Below are 20,247 nucleotides of genomic sequence, written 5' to 3' on the forward strand. Positions count from 1 at the left end.
CAGGCCACAAGAAGCACCTTCACGTTATAGCTTGAGATACATGCAACCAATACCCGGAGCTCCCCTTTGACTTGGCACGTGTTTTGGCCTGCCTGCACTGCCTATGTGTCCAGCATTCCCCTTACCTAGACAATTGGGTAGTGGGAAGTGCCTCACGCATCCAAGTCGACAGCAGTAGCAAAATCCTTATCAGAGGCTCTTGTCTGGGCCTGAAACTGAATTTAGACAAAGTTACAGCCAATGCAGCTCCAATTCCCTGTAACCTCTGGCTTCAGCTGGCAGCTGAGTGCAACAGGGAAACTCACTAATCCCTGGGTTGTCTTTAAGCACAAGCAACCTGCAAGCTGCATAAGTTGCAAGCCTGGTATGTTCATAGGCTCCCTTTAACCTAAGTCTGAGCAAAGTGACAAAATTAGAGCTCTCCAGAGAGTGATTTGGGGCAAGAAATGAGATGGAGGCAGGGTGAATTGATGTAAATTGCCACATTGACAGCCTTGATTGAAATAATCAATTTAAATCAACTTTTCCACCTGTACTTCAGTTATTTCTACAGAAAGGTGCCTTGTCATTGGTTGATATAACCATTAAAACGGTGATTTACAACTAAATAGAACCTTTACGCTAGATTTAGGACATCTTTTTGCTACCTAGGATAGTACACTATAACTGCATACATTTATTTAAGCAATTATATAGCTTAATATTTCAAATTCTTATTAATCGTATATTTTTAGTTGTTAGAAAATGGTGAATGATATATTGTTTGTTTACTAGCTAATTAACTTTTTTCTCAGAATTTGTGTTAAGCTGCAATAGGATGGTAACGCATTTAATTAAACACACAAAACAGCATATAAAATTGATTTTTTATTAAATAAAATAAGCCCTTAATACAGCGTATTACCTAATGTGCCATATTTATAAAGCTTAACCACAAAAGTTAAATGCGTTCCCTGGATTCTTTACACAGGGATCAGCAACTTTGGCACGCAGCCCACCAGGGTAAGCCCCCTGGTGGACCGGGCTGCTTTGTTTACTTGCCGCGTCTGCAGGTTCAGCCGATTGCGATTCCCGCTGGCCACGGTTCACTGCTCCAGGCCAATGGAGGCTGTGGGAAGCTGCGGCCAGCACATCCCTCGTCCCGGGCTGCTTCCCACAGCCCCTATTGGCCCGGAGCGGCGAATCGTGGCCAGTGGGAGCCGTGATCTGCCTAACCTGTGGACGCGGCAAGTAAACAAACCATCCTGACCCGCCAGGGGGCTTACCCTGGTGGGCCATGTGCCAAAGGTTACCTATCCCTACTTTACACCAATAAAGCAGACTTTATCTCAGAGTTTTTGATAGAGGCTCATGGATTCAATATATTTATTTTTTATTTAAATGTTTTTAAAAATTATAGTAAGATTAGGCCTTAAAGTATTTTGTATTACATTCAGATTTCATTTTAAACAGGTTTTTTTTAAAAAGAAAAACTTGTAATTTAAATGGCAACCCTTGATTTTTAGTGAAGAAAAAAATCCATTTTTTCCCCCCAAAAGAACCCATTGATTTGTCTGCACCCTGGGTAGAGACTGCTCTAGGGTAGTAACATGAAGGCAAACGTGAGCTTGTGAATGAAACGTTCTGGCAATGAAACAAGGGGGCCCAAGTTTAACCACCTTGATCCCTTTGTATGGTATGGACCGGGACCCATTTCAGACCATCTCGGAGTCTTGTTCATTGAGGGATTTCAGCTCATCTGATGTGCCTCCTAGCCCCAGCGTGTGAACATGGCATCATTTAACTGCCCCTGTTACCAGAAAATTAATGCCTCATTAACACAGTGGCCAGCTCCTCATCCCCACCCTGGCCTGGAGCCACAAATCTGAGGCAATAGCAGGGGGAGCTGTGTCTTCTGCTCCCTTCTGTCCCCCTAGTGCAGTTCTTGCAGAGCAGTGTCGGAGAGCTGCTGACTGTCTCCTTGGCATTCTGTGTGCAAATCTGTCAGGGCCTGGCCTGCTTTTCTTTCTCCTTCCCACTTCTCTGGGAGTAGCCCCAGGCCTGGCCCCATCCCCACACCTCTCAGCACTAGTGCAGCATCTAATGCACCACGGAGTTTTCCTGAGCCATGGCTGGGGCCCCCGGCAATCTGAGGGCCTTGCAGTGCTGCCCCAAGGTGCTCGGGCCTTGGTGACTGCATCTTTCCTGGGCCTGTGTTGGGGATTGCCACAGTGTACTCGGGTACCAACTTCTGGCCTCCTGCCATGTGTCAGCCCCTCACCTCCCTGCGAGTTGCTGGCTGGGGGCAGACTGACTCAGCTGGTGCTGGCAGCAGATGTAGGGGCATGCTCAGGTGAAGAAGCACCCCCCAGGTTACTTATGAGAGTGGGCACTTCCAGAATGGCATGGGGTTGTATTTCCATATAAATAGAGCTGCCATTTCATTCGTTACAGACTCTGCTTGAGGCCAAAGGCTCTGTCTGCTGGCAGACTGCACCTCCCTCTGGTTTCTTGCACTAGCAGATGAGCTCAGGGGACTGGACACCAGCACTTGGCTTCCATGTGTTCAGCTGCAAGACCGTAGCCTGAAATTAGTGCCAGTCAGCTGGAGGCAGCTCCCCCAGGAGCCCCTGCTCTCCAAGGTGCAGGGTCTCACCAAGGTGAATTCTACCCGCTAATGCAGTGTCTGAGCCATGTCCCTAGTGGAGTGGCTGTGGCACAAGGTGGCGCTGTCCGACACGCTGCTTTGGCCGTCTAGTCACCTGTACAATGTTCCCTCCTAGCCTTCCGCGCCCTGCTGCAGATCCGAGCCGTGAGGAAGAAGCCCGGGGCTCTGTCACCTGTCTCGTTCAGCACCGTCTTGGCCCAGACCATGGACCATGATGAGCATTCTGTAAGTAACTCACAACCCTGCGTGGCTTCTGGCCCTATGTCCCCCCCTCCCAGGGAGTGGAGATCAGGCAGGCTCTCTGTTCTCCATGTCCAGGCTCCATTTCAGTTGGCTTGGTCTGTCTGTGGATGTCCTTTCCTGGGGCTATTGGCCAAGGCCCTTTGAGCTGTGTTTGGGGTGAGCCTTTCCTACTTGGATCAGCTTCATGCTTGAGCATTCGAACCTCCTGCTCTTCTTGAACCCCTTGATAGTTGGAGGGCAGCCCTCCCCATGGCTTGTGGCTTTTCAGAATGGCTGCTACCCCCCACACCAGGTTTATGAAGCCGTTTCAGGCCGGGTGTCCGCTCCTTTGTTAGCCAGCATGACTTTGAGCAGGAACTGCCACCGTGTGCCATCGCATGAAGAGGTTTCCCTGGGCCATGCAGGATACAGTGCCCATACTGGAGCAGGTGGCCAAGCACTGGGGTTGGAAGAATAATTGGTTACAGTTTGAGCTTGTGTGTAAATCTGGATCCGCAGGTTGTTTTGATGAAATGCCGTTGGCCTCTTGATTGCCCTCTAAGGTCTGCTCATGGGCTGGCTAATAACCCCATATGTGCAGCTCTCCCAGGGAAGCACACATCTCAGCCAGTGGAAGTGCACAGCTACTTGTAGAGATACGTAAGATCTCCCAGAGCTGGTGCGATCAGCACCACTGGAGGGCTGTCAAATACAGCATTGCTAGCTGTTCTGAATGAAGGAGGTGTAACCTAAGACGGCTCCAGTGCGTTGTTCAGAGACTTGCTCCCCTTGCCCTTGTTCTGACGTATCGCTATACGTACTCGTTGCTGTGCCTCAAGATACTGGGGCCTGCAGGTGTAAACGCAGTTCCCATCGTCCTGGCCCATTCCTTTGCCGACTCTAGAATGGAAGCCTCCATTCTGAACAATGTTCACAGGGGCTGACACCGCTCACTGTCAGTGATGTGGTTGCAGAGCAAACCACAAATAGACCTTCTTGACTGAGCGGCTGGGACCCTTTCACCCCATGAGGCTGGATCACTCATCTGTAAGCTCCCCTGGCTCATGAAATCCTGTCTGAGGGGGAAGCGGTCACTACAGACAAGAAGTGGGTGCCAGAATGCAAAGTTTGGGCATGGTATCTCCCTGACCTGACTGAGCTGAGCAAGTTTCAGTTTAAAAAAAGTCTCTTGTCTGATTTCCAAACGGCAGTGAGGATCCAGTGCTTTGCCAGGCAAAGGGCTGGGGAGCAAGACCCTCTCTGCTCAGCGTAGCAGAGAGCAGGTTTGTTTGGCCAATCGCTACTCTTCGGAAAGGCAGTCAGTACGTTGAGAGAGGTGCTGATAAGTAGCCAAGGTGGGATTTTGTGGACAATTGTTTTACAAACTGTGACGGGAACAGAAACGGGCATTTGTGGCATTTTGTAAAAGCTCAGTTACAACCAGTTTTCACCCAGCAGCCTTGAAGTAGTGCTGAGACCCAGCAAATGAACCTGCCCCAGCCAGCGTGACTGCTGAAGCAGGGTGCAGAGTAAGGTGGAGACAGCCTCACGAAGAGCTAGTCAGCTAGTTATAAAGCTCTGTCCATGGGAATGGTCTCAGCTGGGAGTGACACGGGAAAGGAAAATTCTTGTTTCAAATATGATTATGATCTTAACTGTCCCTTTAAATCCCCCAAAGTGAGCACTGTCTCCCTGCCCAACGGGAAATGTGCAAGGGAAACAGTGAGTGGCTGCATTAATCACCAGGAGTCTCGCTGACATGTGAGACCATTCCACGTGCGAGGGCTTGCTAACACACTGGGCATTACGAAGGAGCGAAGCCCAAAGTGCCCTGACCCCAGCCCCTGCTCCCGTTCATTCTGACAGCACTCGCCCCCTTCAGACGTTCGCTCGCCCCCACCTGCTGTGCTGGAGGGAAGCAGCATTATCCTAATTTTACAGATGGATAAGCTGAGGCACGGAGAGTTTTGGGAGACTTGCCTGAAGTCCAAAGGGAGTCAGTATCAGAACACAGGGATTCCTGGCCCCCACCCTGTACTGGAACCCTGAGATCACAACCCCTTCTTTCTTGTTTTCCTGCTCCAGACTCCTAGGACTGAGCAAAAGAGCCTCTGTCAAGTTCCTGTTCCACTCATGGGATTGCTTGTGGGAGCTTATCTGGATTTGTCTAGCCCCTGATCTCTTTGAAGGGCGTGCTTGGGCTTTCTTTGTAAAACTCGTTCAGAGAGGTTAGGGTTGACAGTAGCAGAGTCAAACCAAGTCTCAGATGCAAGCAGAAGGGACTAGGAAGGAGACCCCTGCACACCTTGTGTAAAGCAAAACAGCTTTGGTTGTGAAGTTGCTTAAAAATCCCTCAAACTCTTCTAGTTGACAGTTGAGTGAGTGTTTGCACCTTGGGACTTGTTCATGCTTGGGGTGCAGCGCAACAAATCAGCCACCACCACCAGGCAGGGACTGCGCCTTGGTAAGCAGGAGGGGGAAGCAGAGCTGAAGTATAAATGCAAGTGATGGACCTAAGAGAGGGAGGAGCGGTCCATTTTATCCCCTAGACCTATCCCATGAGGCCTGCAGCTACCCTCATCTTCAGCACCAGGGACACTTCTGCTTCCTCTTGCTCAAAGCAGCCTGGGGGCTTGGCTCATGATGGAGCATGGCACACTGGGACCTGTGTTCTCTGCAGGTCATATCTCTTCATTAAAGATGACGGCTGTCGTCTGATATTGTTATACAAGCTTGACAGAGCCTGCGGCCTTCTGAGGGTCATGCAGGGCACCCTGCAGTGGTGCTGTAGGCAGAGCAATAGGCTTCAGCGACAGCTGGGTGGTTAGTGCCCAGCGAGAGGGAGCCATTGCTTAAAGATGTGTATAAGTTTCAGTGACTGATTCACAGGGCTCTGCGTGGCCCCTGCTGTGGAACTGAGGTACAGCACCTGAGCTTTCGCTTAAAAAGAAAACACAAAATCAAAAGGTTGGTTCTTGCCCCTCATGACTGTGACAAAAACATCTCCAATGTAAACCAGTCTGTTGCTGTCTCCTCACGTCTGCTGCCTCCTAAAACAGGAGCTCTGAGCTGGTGTCTGTAAACAATGCCCCCTCCGGCTTGGTGGGGCAATAATCCTGGAACCTAGGGACCGTTTTAGTGTCAATGCAATTAAGTATTTCATTGTTCGCTTAGCCCACTGTCTCTCACTGCCTCTCCAAGTGCCTAAACCCACAATGTGCTGTACCTCGCTGCCATGTCCTCCAGCATGCATGCACCAACCTCTACCAGTCACTTGTGCTTTGTCAGTGCAGACGTTGTTGGCACTGAAAGGCATCACAAAGTGAACAGGTTATAACAACTCAGTCAGTGGCAGAGATGCTGAGCTGAACATATTCTTTATATTCCTTCTCAGTGCAATAAAAACTTCCCTTCGTGAATTTACCAGCCCACCCCCAAAACATGAGCACCATGGTGCAGAATGGAGGTGCAGTTTGCTGCTGCTGTTGGTGATTAATAATTGGGTTCAGTTGACATTGGTTTAACTGCTTTTAACAGGACACAATCAACATGTACTGCATATCCCCTCAGCCCCCGCTTTCCCAGTCATGTGGAAGTCCCAGACAGACAACAAAGGAAACTCGGTATGTGGAGGAAGCAGCAGGAAGGGCTGTTGGATGTGCAATAGAAATAAACTGACAATAGCAAGCACATACAATACTGCTCTCTCTAATCTTTCCCTTAGAGAATTTTGACTGTTGTTTGAAACAGCTGTGTGCACAAGACTTTAAGCTGGTGGTGCCCCTTTAAATTAACCATTAAAGGAGCAAAGGATTTACTGTGCAAAGAATTGAGCAGGGATCCCAGTTTCACACTGGGTCCAGTTTGGTGGGGTTGCCTAACGTTACCCCTTGTTTTCCTCACCTGCAGAGCTCCGACAACATCCCTCCAGGATATGAGCCCATTTCGCTGCTGGAAGCATTGAATGGCCTCCGCTCCATCTCCCCATCCATCCCTTCCGCTCCTCTGTACGAGGAAATCAGCTACACTGGCATGGTGGATGGGCTGCCTCCTGTCGGCCGCCCACTAGCTGGGATTGACAGAGCCACGGAGAGCGGCCCTCAAAAGAGCAAGCGGAGCAAATCTCCAGACAGGTCAGCCCCAACAAAGGAACAAAAGAGTCTGCGCCTCGCATGGGCCCTTTGGGTCCTCCCCAGCACAATACAGCCCTGTCATCTCCTTCTTGGCTTGCCTGGCCCATGGCTTGGCATTGCCGCCTAGCGATCCCGGCACTGCTAAGCCTGCAGCGGTGGGTGGACGACAGCTGTTCAGAGCTGGGAGCTTGGGGTGGTGCCTGCATGTTAGACTTAGAAATGCCTGTCTTGCGATTGTTTGAGGATTCCATGGAGGGCTCACTGTTCACTGAAGAAAGTTGAATTTTTACCAAGCAGATCTGTTCTGCCAGCTGTTTCCAGGGTGTTTTGGCTTCAATAGCTGGTGACACAACTCCAGAGTTTTAAACAGGCTGGAAGAAACCTCTTCCCTTCCCAATTACCCAGGTGTCCCTGACTTTGTATACATGATGTCATAACTCTGCTGGTTCTCCAGTCCTCCATGGAGTCCTCCAAGAGACAGGAGCTGAATTTCTAGTGTGAAAAACAGAGACACAAACCTTTGTTACAATTTTTGAAGCCACCTTTATCCATCACCCAGAAGCAGAATGGGTGGGTGCACATGTGTTCCCACCGTAGGTCGCCTCTGACATGGTTTGTGCAGGACCAGGACGAAAGTGACCCTGCACAAAGCAGTGTCAGAGCCAGGATGAAAGTGGGTTAGCTGCTGGCTCTGTGCTGTGCCACCCCAGCCCTTGTCTCCTCTCATGGGCAGTGACTTCATTTCCTGCTAACAGAGAGATCCTGATCCATGAGCTCTGCAGGCCGTGTCCAGATGAGGATTGAAAGTGGTGGTGGTGTTGGGTTAACTAACACCTTGTTTGAAAAGTCTAGTGCAGAGAAGGCAGCCTGGACTCTAGGCTCTCCCTCAGCTAGCTTCACCTTGTCAGATACCATGTGTCCACTAGGCTAGTCAGACACATTGGCCAACCCCCTTCTAACACGTCCAGTGCCAGCCTGAGCAAGGCTTATTATCAGAAAATTCACTTCCTGCTCCGAATCCCACATTTCCCTGTTTGGAGCATCCTTCAAGAGAGTGTTTGACTTTCCCATGTGCTCTCTGCTGCATAGGGCTGGCGCCAGGCACCAGCTTAGCAAGCAGGTGCTTGGGGTGGCCACTCCAGAGAGGGGCAGCACATCCAGCTATTCGGCAGCAATTCGGCGGAGGGTCCCTCACGCCCATTCAGAGCGAAAGACCTCCCGCTGAATTGCCGCAGATCGCGATTGCGGCTTTTTTTATTTTTTTTTATTTTTTTGGCTGCTTGGGTGGCAAAACCCCTGGAGCTGGCCCTGCTGCTGCACATGTCAGTCTCCTTCGCCGCTCCTCATTCTCTTGCCTGGAGCATGTGGCCTAGCTCCACCAGCAGCTGCTAACTTTGGAAACGTCCCTCCCCCAAGGCCTCTTCCTTGCACGTGCCTTCTAAAATACATCTAGAGAGCTTGGCGCTACCAACCATTCCCCTCTGTCTTCACAGGCTGCATCACAGGAGGTCCCCAGCTTTCTCTCGTCAGCTGTCGATAAGCATACTGAGCAGGGGAGTAGCCTTCCTGGCTCCTTGTCACAGGACGATCTGCTGTCCTAGTGCAGTGTGAGGCTGGGAAGCAGCAGCCCCCGATTTTTAAGCTGGTTTTTCAGCCATACTCTCACACCCTGCATGTCCTGCAGCCCCAGTTCCATGCTCGTGCTTCCTTTGAGCATTATCTGGTATCGTGTGCCCCAAGCCCAGGGCTGCAAGGGATCCTCCCCTTGACACATTGAAGCCCAGTCGAGAGGCAGAACCCTGACAAGCATTGCAAGAAGGGGCTGAAACTCCTGGGAGTGCCAGGCTCAGCTCCCAACAGGCCTGAGATGGCCCTTCGCCCTGCTGAGCAGGTTCTATGCAAGTGACAGTTGGCATGTGTCTCAGATGAGACACACCAGAGGTGTGAGCACTCGGAGCAGCTGCTTATGCCCTTCTATCCCTTTCTATGAGAGGGAGGTTTGTGATCACACATTCCCCTGCCTGCACTCTTGTGCACCTCCTGGCTTCTGCCGTTTCCGCTGTGCTGTGCCTGCCGGGGGCTGAGCGATGCCTTGGGAATGGAAGTCACTGTGTTTTGTGGCTCTCTGCAGTGTCACTCTTCCCCTCCTTCCCCCCCCAGTGCATTACGATCTCCTTCATCTCCAATCCATGAAGAGGATGAGGAGAAGCTCTCTGAGGACTTGGACTCCCAGCCAGCGCTGAGCGAGGCTGAGCTGGTGCTGAGGGAGAACAGCTCTCCTGGAGTAAGTCCCCATCCCAAACGCTGCTCAACCCTGGCTGCTCCTTGCCCCATAGCCCTACACCAGCGAAGGGCCACTCCCTGGCAGCTGGCTACGGGTGCTGGTCTGGGGAGCTGCATTTCGGGCAGGGTCTTCCTGAGTAACGGTGCTCAGGGTTAACCCTTTAGTGTAGAACGAGAAGGAGCTCAGAGTTCACTCCCGGGGAACCCTGAACACTTCCCCTCCTCCCTCAACTCCACAGCTTTCTACCCCTCACCCCCAATGCCTTGGGTTTCCCATGCTGCCAACCCCTCCCCCTGGGCGCAATGGGAACAATTACAATTGCAGCCAGGGAGAGCATTTCTAACCCCTTGGGGCTGGCGCCTGAAGGGCTTTGTTAACATGGGATGCTCCTGCCGGGGCAAAAGGGATCCTGAGTGGCATCCTTCGGGAGAGAGCTAGGTTAATTCTGGCTCCAATCACCGCAGTTGGCTCTGCAGCTTCCTAGCTCTGAATCCCCCAGCCTGGGCCTGTCTGGTGCGCCCACAATCAGCATCTAACACCCGGGAACCTCCAGGAGGGTTCAACGGGGGGTGCTGTCCCCGAACAGGTGGGCACCCTCATTCCCCAGGCTAAAACGGCACTAGTGTGGGGATAATGCTGGGCACCCTGTATTGGGGCATCAGACGAGCTGCCTCCCCACCCCCCCATCCTGGGCACAGCCTGCTGAGCGCCTCGGTAGAGTATACTGGGTCCAAGGGGAGGGGTTCCAGCCTGCAGAGATTGTTCTATTCTCTCCTTTTCCAGAGAATGGTGGCTGAAGAAATTGAGGAGATCTCATCCCTGCAGCAAGGTACGTCCTGCCCATACCTATGAGACAAGTCAGTCTAGAGGGTGGAGTTTGGGGCTGGAAGTGACCCCCTGCTAGCCTCTTGGCCCTGTTCTCTCGGCTTGTGGAGGGCTCCTTCTGATCCCCCTTGAAGATACTCTTCGGGATTGGACGTGGTCTCAGCCTGGGATCACATGCCCAGGTCACTAATCTCCGCTGAATGTGGGAATCCCTCTGCCAGGGACCGGCTTTGAGGTTTACAGTTCTCTTGGAAACATGAGTCTGACAATGGCTAATCAGCTGAAATTCCCCCGTCTAAGGGCCTGTCTTGGCAGCAAGCTAGAGAGTAAATCTGCAGCGCACTAGCCTGCTGCATATTAACTGGCCACATGGATCCTGCAATCATGCGCTCAGGGTATGTGCATGTTTGATCTGGGAGGTGTGATTGCCAGCCTGTGCTATGCGTGAGCTAGCACGCTAAAAACAGGGGAGATGGGGTAGCATGGGTCGTGGCTGGAATATGTACTTGCCTGGATCCCAGGAACTTTCACAGGTGGCTGGTCTGAGCAGCCCCAGCTACACTGCTGTGTTTAGCACGCCTGCCTGAGCTGGGAATCTCACCTCCCAGCTCAAAGGCAAGATGTAAACATTCCCCAGTGTGCATTGAGCGCTAGGGAGCTTTGTGTGTGGTAGCAGGGTCTGCATGGCCAGTTAGCACACAGACAGGCACTAACTCTCTAGACAAGCCTGTACTTTGTCCATGGGATTTCCTTGGAGACTGAGCGCCCCCTAGTACTTGTGCACAGACACAACGCCTGACCGGTGCCTGCTGGGGCCAAGGTGTGGTTCTTCATTGAAACATGCACTTTGTGCTACAGGGATCTTTGTGTGAAGAACTACCAAGATCTGCAGAGCTCTGTGCGCTGCGACACCCTCCAGCATTTCTTGTGTCTCAGATCTTCCCGAGGGAGTGTTTAAAAACTGCATTTGAATAGTGGCTGAAGCTGAAGGGGAAGCTGGGAACGAGGGAAGCGACAGTGACTGAAATTTCACGCGCGTTCCTTCCCAGCCGGCTCTCCCTGGAGCTCAGCTCTTCCAGGATGGGCTGACAGGGCAGATCAGTAATGCAGCACCAGGCTGGCTGTGTGCATTTCCCTCCCCTTTGCTGCTGTTGCCATGTTCCCCAGCCTGCGCCCGAGGGCCAGGAGGGAGGCAGAGGCTCTCAGTTGGCCATTGTGCCAGGCAGCACCCACTGTTCCCAAACACTTAATGGGAAATTTCACTGCAACTTAAAAGCCTAGATCTCATTCCCTAGACAAACCCTCAGTAACACTGGGCTGCCTGTTGATCCGCTGTGGGAGGTGGCCTCCACATGGGGAGGGAGGAGAGCACCCGGGGGTGGGTTCTCCATCCTGCCCAATGCCAGGTGACCATCTCCCCGCTCCAGCACTGCTCGGTGGGCAAGACCCAGGCTGTGTCCTGCATGTGTGGGGCTGGCTCAGCGCTGCTAAGATTTGCCCTCTGGTGCTGTGATCAGTGCCCAGGGCTGGGCTGGCAGGACAAATGGCAGGAGGCGCTGCATGACTTTGCTGGGCTCCCTAGGCCTGATGTGTCTTCAAGCGTCTCAGCTGCAGACAAGAGAGGTGCCTTTTTCAGTCGCTGGCCGTGTCACCTGGCAGCGTTTGCAGGGCGCGGCAAGGGGTAGTGGGGAAAGAACCTGTTCTTTCCATGCTGTGGGGAGCGGGGGCGGGGGGGCTTGTTGGCACTGGCCTCTCCTCTGGAGGGAAGGCAGCACAGGGCCTGCTGTCTCTCTCCCGCTCAGTGTATCGGGACATTCTCTGCTGACTCCAGGTAGCTGCCTGCCCTCCATGGAAGACATCCTGCCGGAGAACATCTGCAGTGAGCACAGGAGCCTTACGCAGTCAGAGAGTGACCCCGCTGTCAGTGTGTACCTGCCAGGTAACCGCCCAGCCTGGGGGCGGGGGGAGATCTCCTTGTGCTGGCACAGCGCTGATTGGTGGGCGGCTGCACTGCCGTGGCTTGGCAAGGGGGTCTGTGCTGTGTATACTTGCTGGGGGCTGAGCCACCCTGTTTGCAGTTTGCTTGCCTGGATCGGCGCTTCAGGCAGCTCGTCTCCAGCAGAGAGTAAAACTCTCCCCTAAAGCACCCACTTGCCATGATCATGTGGCGCTAACTGCTGCCCCCAGGGGCATGGGCGAGTGGGGCTCCCAGAGAGGTAACTTGCCCTGTATCTCTGCTTCCCCTCTCTCTCCCTTTGCCGTCCCCTCTTCCCCCACCCTTTTGTCTTGCTGCTTCCAGCCCTCCACCCCACCCCCTTTCTTCCTTTCTGCTCTTTGGGCTGCAGCCACTAGAGGGCAACACAATTGCAAGTGTGATAGTGGCTTCTTCATGTGAGTTGGTGAGATTCTCTCCCCACCCCACAACCAAAGATTCATGAATATGCGAGCTGAGGCATAACATGGTGGAGGGCTGAAAACTCCTGGTCTCCTTCCTCTAGTGACGGCAACATCTGATCACTGGCCCTGGTGCTCCAGCTGTGAGCTCCCGCCGAAGGGAAGAGCCCACCTGGCAACAGATACTGGGCACACTGGGATCTTTATTGCTCCTTGTCTCCATACTGCTGACCCAGGGAGGGAGAGGCAGGGCCTGCCATGCTGTGGCCCCTGAGCATGCATGCTGTCACCATGGTCCACACGTGGCACTCTGGGGTCATCCTGTAAGGGGGAGGGGCCCATCTGTGGGCATGCCGGCCCCACTCACTGTGCTGCGGGTCGGGGATTGCGCTTTGGGGGGCTTCGTGGCTGAGCTGCTCCCAGCGCAGCTCCATCAGCTGTAGTTGTTGCAGCCTGTTCTCTCCCGTAGAGTCGCGGTCTGTTCTGAGCATCTCTCTAATGTCTCCTTCCTTCTGTCTGCCTCCCTGCTCCTGCCCTGGGCAGCACTGGGTCCCGATTCCTGCTCTATTGGGATAGAGGAGTAAGCTGGTACGTCGTCTCATTCTCTCTTACGTGCAGGGAATTGCATGGGGCGGCAGGAGCGTTTCAGGGTGGGGGCAGGCTAACTGAATGTGTCAGTACCAGGCTGGCTTCTTCTCCCCTCCCTGCCCTTCCAGCTCAGCCCAGGATGGTGCATTGTTGCAATGGTTTCCCCTCACCACTGGGTGGCAGTAACAGGCGCCAGAGCAGGGCGTGGGAGACAAGTATGTGATGAGCCAACTGGTCTGAAATCCGGGAGTTCAGCTGCTCCCAGGGCTTCTCTCTCCAGACTGCTCAGCTTGTGCCTCCTTTGTATCCTGTCTGCAAACTGACCTGGCAGCTCTGATCCCAGCCCCTGGCAGAACTGGCAGCATTCCTGAGTCCCCTCTGCCCAGTGCTAGTTGGGCCAAGCACCCTGCCAGGTTCTGAGGGGAGTCTGCTGGGCAAAGCACCCACTGGCCTTCTCCCCAAGAGAGCGAGGTGAGTTCAGCCCACTCCTTGCGACTCAGGGCACACGGTGCCGTCAGCCACTGCTGCTGTGACAGGAACAGAGGAACCCGGTCCCTGCTATGCTGAGCACCCTCCCCCAGCTCCTCACTGAATGCTCCTGCAGGAGGCCCTATGGCTGTATGTGAGCCCTTAAGCATGTAATAACTCAGCCCTGTTAGCAGGAGTGGCCAGAGTGTGGAGCTGGCCCAGAAACGCCCCCTCTCACACACAGAAGGAGATCTGATTGATGTGCTTCCACTCACCGTGTGCAGGGTTCCCCAAAGACTGGGGGGCCAAAAGCCTGAAACCTGTGAGGGTTCCTATCTGGGCCCCAGTGCCCGCTGGGTCCATGTCCTGCTGAACTGTGGCAGAGGGCATGGGGCTCATGCACTCATCAGCAAAGCCAAGAAACTGGACAGGAAATTCTTGTGGGTCCCCACCCAGCCCCTCTGTCCTGGGAGCCAGTGCAGGGCAGTCCCCTTCCCGAGCAAAGGAGAGCGGGGCATACCTGGCATATGCTGGAGTGTGGGGAGCATCCCATTTGCAGCATGGAGTCCCTCTGGCTCCCCCAGAAAGGTCCTGTGCCCACAGGGCTCCTCCAGTGCACACATGCTGGCTGATTTCCCCCCAAGCTGTGGCTCAGTCCATTTTGCGCCCACCTGCTCCACCCCTAGGCTGATGAGAGGGCAGCAGGGGTTGACACATGGATCGATCTCCCTCTCTCTCTTTCCCTTTGTTCAGGGTTGTCCGACTCTGAGACCCTTCCAAGCCATGGCACCAACAGTCCCACTCAGCCCCTCCTCTTCAACCAGCCCTGGCTCTGCCCGGAGGACTCGCACAGCCTTTCCTTCCGCCCAGGCCTGTGGGAGTCTCAACTGCGTCTCAAGCCACACGCACAAGCTCTCCTCTCCCCGAGGGAGCCAAGAGCCGCCCGGGCCCAGCAGGGCCCCCAACTGACACTCTGATCATGGCTCGGGTGTGTTAAATGAGTCTGTAAATGGGGCAAGAGGAAGGCAGGTGCAGAGTTTGAGCCAGGCTCCGTGGGGCCCTGGCGCCCACTTTCCTCTTGGGACTGGCCGCTCCCCTCACCAACGGGCACAACGTTTGCACGGGTTGGTTTTTAAAAGATGTTTAAAGTACTTCCTGTTCTAACCCCTCTGCCCCTCCCCTCCCCCAGAGGAGCCAGTGGGAGGAGGCTGGTGGGGGGTGCAAATGAAGGACACTCCCATGTATATTTTGTACACATGATGACTGCTCGCAGCTGTGGGCTGGCGCTACCCTTCCTCTGTAAATACGCCTTGGGCCAGTCGCCCTTTGCAGGCCAGCCAGGCTCTGCTCTGTTTTCTCCTGGGGGCATCCAGCCCAGGGGGCTCTCCAGCTGTTTTCTCCATGTGGCTCCCCCTCTCCTCCAGGTGTCTCTCTCCTGGGAGTGGCATTGCCTCCTGGCCAGCTGGTGACCCCATGATTGCTTTGCAGCTGGCGCTCGCTCCCCTGCAGCCTTGTGTGGGAGGAGCAGGGTGGCCGGGCTCATGCCTTCCCCTGCAAACGGACAAGGGTCCCAGCTCCCCTCTGCTCTGGGTCAGTCCTTCCCAGGAAAGATCCAGCTGAATCTCCAGTGTGGGGCACATGAGTCACCACTCCCCTTCCTGATCCTGCACCAGGGCTCTTGGATTCAGCTGCCCCTGCTAGCCTGCCCCCTCCAGCCTGTGTGTTGCTCCTCCCTGCCAGGCCCTGGTTCCTGGGCCCTCAGGGTGCCATGAATGGCTGCAGGCAGGCTCTTACCTAGTTCACAGTCAGCTGCCTGGTCTGTCAGCACCGGTGGGCTCCAGGGCGGCTTTTGGAACTCTTTAGACACAAGCACAAGCATCCTGCTGGAAGGTGGGGACTTTGCCCTGCCAGGCAGCCACCAGCAGCACCCACTTGGCTCCCTGCAAGGCCAGGGCCAGCAGGGCCTTGCTGAGTGACGCTGTTCAGGGGAGCTCTTAGGGAGAATAGCCCGTTCCTCATCCTTTACTACTCTGCCCCCTTTCCCTGCTGTGGTGAGGCCCGGGCACCTGCTCCTCCCAGCTCTGGAGACACCCTTCCTGGGCCCAGTTTCAGCCCCTGGCATCTCCCCGTAGTCCCTGCACCACTGTGGTATGTCTGAGCCCTGGCAGGGCAGAGAGCCCAGCCTGCAGAGAGTAGGGAGCAGCGCACTGACAGTGCTAGGCCCTATTACAGCTGGGGGAGGAGCAGCCTGGCAGCTTGTCTCATGCTGGCTGAGGCAGAGCCGATGAGTCAAGCACTCAGCTCTGAGTGGGATGGGGCCCAGCATCTCTCCAAACCTCAGCATGCGGCATTCCCAGCAACAAGACCCAGAGAGGGCAAGAGGGGTCTTGCCCCCAGCTATGGGATTCCTGCCATGCTGGCGCCTGGGAAAGGCCGCCATGGCAGAGAATCACCCCCCAACCAGGGTCCCTTTGAGTTGCAGCCAGCTCCCCCCACCCAGGTAGGGCCTTTATGAGGCAGGAGATCAGCCCTGGGCCCCCACTGCGATCCTGGGCTTAGGTGTGTCTGTTGCTGAGGAGATGGGGTGTGCATGGTAGCAGCAGAGGGGGCAGTCTTCCCAATACTCCTGTTGTGGCCCCTGCGCCAGAGAGCAGGCATGGTTGTGGCACAGGGAGATGCCATGAAAAGCACCCCCCCAGCCTTCGCTGCTGACTGTGGTGACTCCCTTTGGCAGCAGGGCAGCTCCCTTCACCGCTAGCTTCAGGGGCGTGACTCTCTGCCCCTTGTCCTGACCTGCTGCTGCATGGTCACTGGGCAGGGTTGCTAGCGGGGCATGGGGTTGCTGGCAGCCTATGGGGCTGAGGGAGCTCTGCACACAGCTTCACACTGGGACCTGGAGCAGGGGGCATTTGGGCACCTGCCTTTCCCCACTGTACATAGCCAACACCCATGGGCTCGTTGGTGCCCCTTTTGCCCGCCTTGATCGATGTCGCTCAGTGCGGTGACCTTGCCGTGTGCCTTGTTCCTGCTTTCTGTGCTATGGGGAGTCCCCCACCCCACCCCTGGGGCTGGCCCAGACCCTGCAGGAGTCTCCTGTCCCTGCTGGGAGCTGTGTCCACAAGGACGTGTTCCCGTGGGCAGGTTTGTGTGCATGGCTGCTGGGTGCTGCCGTCTGTTTCCGTTCGCCGTCATGCCTTTCGTTCTCTGCTGCTCCCCAGCAAGATGGGCCAGCTCCCTGTCTGCCCCAGCAGGGATTTCTGGGGCTCCTCCCTTTGTTCCTCTGTTTAGAGTAATAAATCCATGGAGCAATAGCCTCTGTTTCTCTGTTATTGGAGTTGCCGTGTTCATCCTCCGCTCTATGCAGGGGGAGCAGAGCATTCCAGGGCAGGCGACTGAGAAGAGCTCTGGGTTTGTTCCAGCTTCACAAAACAAACCCCTTGGATGCGGGCCCCAGCTGAAACTCCTGCAAACTCCAGCCTAGTCACAGGGCAGGGCAATCACTCCACTTCTCCAAGGGCAGCCAGCACTGGGTCTTTCTCATGCCTCTGGGAAGCACATATCAGTCTCCAGTGCTCTGCCCCTGCAGCAGCCCAGACTTGGGCCTGGGTTTGCCCTGTCGCAGGGTGACCGCCTGCAGGACACTGGGTGGACACTGACTCCTCTGCGGAGGCCTGGCCTCCTACCCCATGGCTCTCAGACCCCAGGACGTGCATAGCGGGCCCAGGAGAGGTCTGGTGGAGGCTGGGGCTGGAGGGTAGCTAAGAGGTCTCCATCCTGCCAGCCCCGCACTCTGAGCACAACACCTGTCTCCCCAAGCAGCTATCTGCAGGGCCTCAGGCATGGGATCTGTCTGTGGGCAGGGAGGCTCCACGTGCCCAGGGGCTGCTGGGCCCCTGCCACTCACGTCTGCTTCTTCAGGCCATAGCCCTCCCCACCCGCAGGCCAGCTTGTCTACTGGTGGTGGGGAGATGTCCCTGCCACACAAGCAGGATGAGCTCTTTCCAGCTGGTGCCTGGACTCTCTGCTGCTGAGCTGGTGGCACCCACCTACCCCGCCAACCTGGCTGTCCACTGGCAGTGGGCGCCCTGGTGTTCCCCTCAGCTCTGATAGGGTGCCCACTCACCCTCAGGTATCAGGCTTCTCCTGGCACTCCCTGCTGCTGCCATGTGTCCCCTAAGCTTGCTCCTAGCCAGTAACAGTGGTGATAACTGTGACTCCCGGAGTCAAAGGGTTAACTACAGATCACAGTGCAGAGAACACAGCTGATCAGACAGCTGTGAGGGGCAGGTCCCTGTGGGGGTGGGGGGGCCCTTGGTCCCTTCCCTCCCACTCCCATGTTGGAGCAGGAGGAGCTCAGCCTGGCCTCCCTGACCCCAACTGTCAGAGACCCCAGTTGCTGTTCACTGGGAGCCAGGGAAGCTGGAGCCGGGGGACAGCTTGGCCATCCTTGTTCATTGCTGGAGCCTGGGGTGCATTTGGGGGTGGGATGAGGGGTTCCAGAGATAGAAAGTTCAGCCTGAGCTGCTTTTATCATTTTTAGATTCTTATAACTGGGTTGCGGAGGAAGGAGACAAAACTCAGGCCCTGGCCACCACCACCACCCCCCCAAATATTCATCCCCGGCCTGCCCTGAGACACTGAGCAACGGGACCAGGGGCCAGGCTCAAGATATTTCCAAAGCTATTGCTCTCTGCCTGGTGTCCAGGAGCCCCTGACGGAAGTGGGAAGCTAAGAATGGGCATGTCTGGTGTGTGGCACAGTGTGCAGCTCTGAGATCACAGTTGGGAGCTGAGAATGGGCATGCTCAGTGCCTGGCACAGGTCCACAGGAGGGAGAGCTGAGAATACCAACTAAGGTGAATGCAACAGTTGACACCTCTTTCAGGCTGCATTCATCCGCATGGGTGTTCTTACTCAGCTGAGAACACCTCATTGAGATGAATGGGCCACTTCGCAGCTCCCAGAACTCCCTGTCCTACAGCCACAGATGGATGTGCAGAGGCCCCTGTGCCTCACAGGGGCCAGAGCTGGAGCAGACACTCTGCATCTACACTCTGCAGCCCCTGCCTGCATGCCTCTGGCGGGTTCATGCGCTCCTCGCAGCCCCACCACCTCCCCTCAAGGGGTGGTATGGGCCTGCCAGGGACATAGAGGGGCCAGGAGAAAGTGGAGCTGGCAGCTGAGTGGTGCATAGCTCAGTGGTCAGAGCAGTGGGGGCTTGGTCAGACAGCAGGCGAGAATATGGTGGGTTGGAGATGATGTAGGGGACCAGCCAAACCCTGTCTTTAGAAACCCCAGTTCAGTGACTAGAGCTCTGATGAAAAACTGAATGTGATCCCTTGATGAAAAAGGGATGGTCTTCAAAGGGGCCTTTGCACCCCCAACTTTCCCTTTTCCAATTCTGTTCTGGCAGTGGTTTTGAGCCCCAGAGAACAATCTGTTCCCTCCCCTACAAATACCCCCAACATCCTCTACACTCCCTCCCTGTGGCTGTTCTACCAGGTTGGGGGTGAGCCCAAGGGTTTCCACTTCCCTCCACTGCTCCCCAATAGGGGAAGGGAACCTAGAACTCCCCACTTCCCCATGCTCCCTCCAGGCATGGGGACAGGCACCAGGCTTACCCCTTTTCCCCCAGTGATGCTGTTTCTAGGGAGAAAGAGGAGCTCAGAGTAGGATAGGAGAGTATGGGGAGGAAAACGGGTCAGAGTTGTGCAGGAAGGTATTGTGGGTCTTCAGCTGTGCCTCCCAGCTCCCACATCCTTGCCCTCCCCACCATTCCTCCCTTCAAAATATACTGCCCACCACTGGCTCCAGGTCAATCCCTGTCTTAATCTGTGGGACCCTACCCCCATGACGTTAGATGTCCAAAAACTATTATTCTAACACTGAGAAAGAGGACAACTTTGGTTAAAAGCCCATCCTTTTTCGGTGGGGAAATAAAATTATATATAGATAAATATAGATATATATAAAGTGCGTGTGTATGTGTAGGTGTAAGTGTAGAAGATTGATAAGGGAAGCCCATACACTGATAGACTTTAAGGTCAGAAGGGACCATTATGATCTTCTAATCTGACCTGCACAACGCAGGCCACAGAATCTCCCCCACCCGCTCCTGTAACAAACCCCTGACCTATGTCTGAGCGATTGAAGTCCTCAGCGTGTGGGTTAAAGACTTCATGGTGCAGAGAATCCTCCAGCAAGTGACCCATGCCCCACGCTGCAGAAGAAGGTGAAAAAAACCCAGGGCCTCTGCCAATCTGCCCTGGAGGAAAATTCCTTCCTGACCCCAAATATGGCAATCAGCTAAACCCTGAGCATGTGGGCAAGACTCACCAGCCAGACACCCAGGAAAGAATTCTCTGTAGTAACTCAGATCCTATCCTATCTTGTGTCCCATCACAGTCCATTGAGCATATTTACCACTAACAGTCAAAGATCAATTAATTGCCAAAATTAGGCTATGCCGTCGTACCATCCCCTCCATAAACTTATCAAGCTTAGTCTTGATGACAAGCTTAGTTTTGCCTCCGCTGCTCCCCCTGGAAGGTTGTTCCAGAACTTCACTCCTCTGATGGTTAGAAACCATCTAATTTCAAGTCTAAACTTCCCACATTAGTACTGAGCTTAAATAATTCCTCTCCCTGATATTTGTCCCTCTGATATATTTATAGAGAGCAATCATAT

At 54.6% G+C, this 20,247-nt stretch overlaps 1 protein-coding gene across 6 annotated transcripts in view; it reads left to right on the top strand.

The window, feature by feature from the left end:
- The window catches only part of MGRN1 (mahogunin ring finger 1), a 109,885-nt gene extending 93,013 nt beyond the window's left edge, over positions 1 to 16,872 (top strand). Inside the window, exons 11-18 of one of the 6 annotated variants that reach the window (XR_012656519.1) lie at positions 2,763 to 2,872; positions 6,779 to 7,002; positions 9,163 to 9,286; positions 10,070 to 10,115; positions 11,943 to 12,050; positions 13,049 to 13,093; positions 14,315 to 16,656; positions 16,793 to 16,872. Coding sequence is in view for 4 of the 6 variants with exons in the window: in XM_032781617.2 (XP_032637508.1) it covers positions 2,763 to 2,872; positions 6,779 to 7,002; positions 9,163 to 9,286; positions 10,070 to 10,115; positions 11,943 to 12,050; positions 14,315 to 14,538 (836 nt within the window). In the remaining 2 variants the exon portion in view is untranslated. Of the gene's footprint in view, positions 1 to 2,762; positions 2,873 to 6,778; positions 7,003 to 9,162; positions 9,287 to 10,069; positions 10,116 to 11,913; positions 12,051 to 12,974; positions 13,094 to 14,314 lie in introns of those variants that run through there. The other 5 variants (XR_012656518.1, XM_032781619.2, XM_032781618.2 and 2 more) reach the window with 5 other exon arrangements.
- The last annotated feature ends 3,375 nt before the right edge of the window (positions 16,873 to 20,247 follow it).

This window comes from Chelonoidis abingdonii, chromosome 9 (genome assembly GCF_003597395.2).
Source record: "Chelonoidis abingdonii isolate Lonesome George chromosome 9, CheloAbing_2.0, whole genome shotgun sequence".
NCBI classification, from domain to species: domain Eukaryota; kingdom Metazoa; phylum Chordata; order Testudines; family Testudinidae; genus Chelonoidis; species Chelonoidis abingdonii.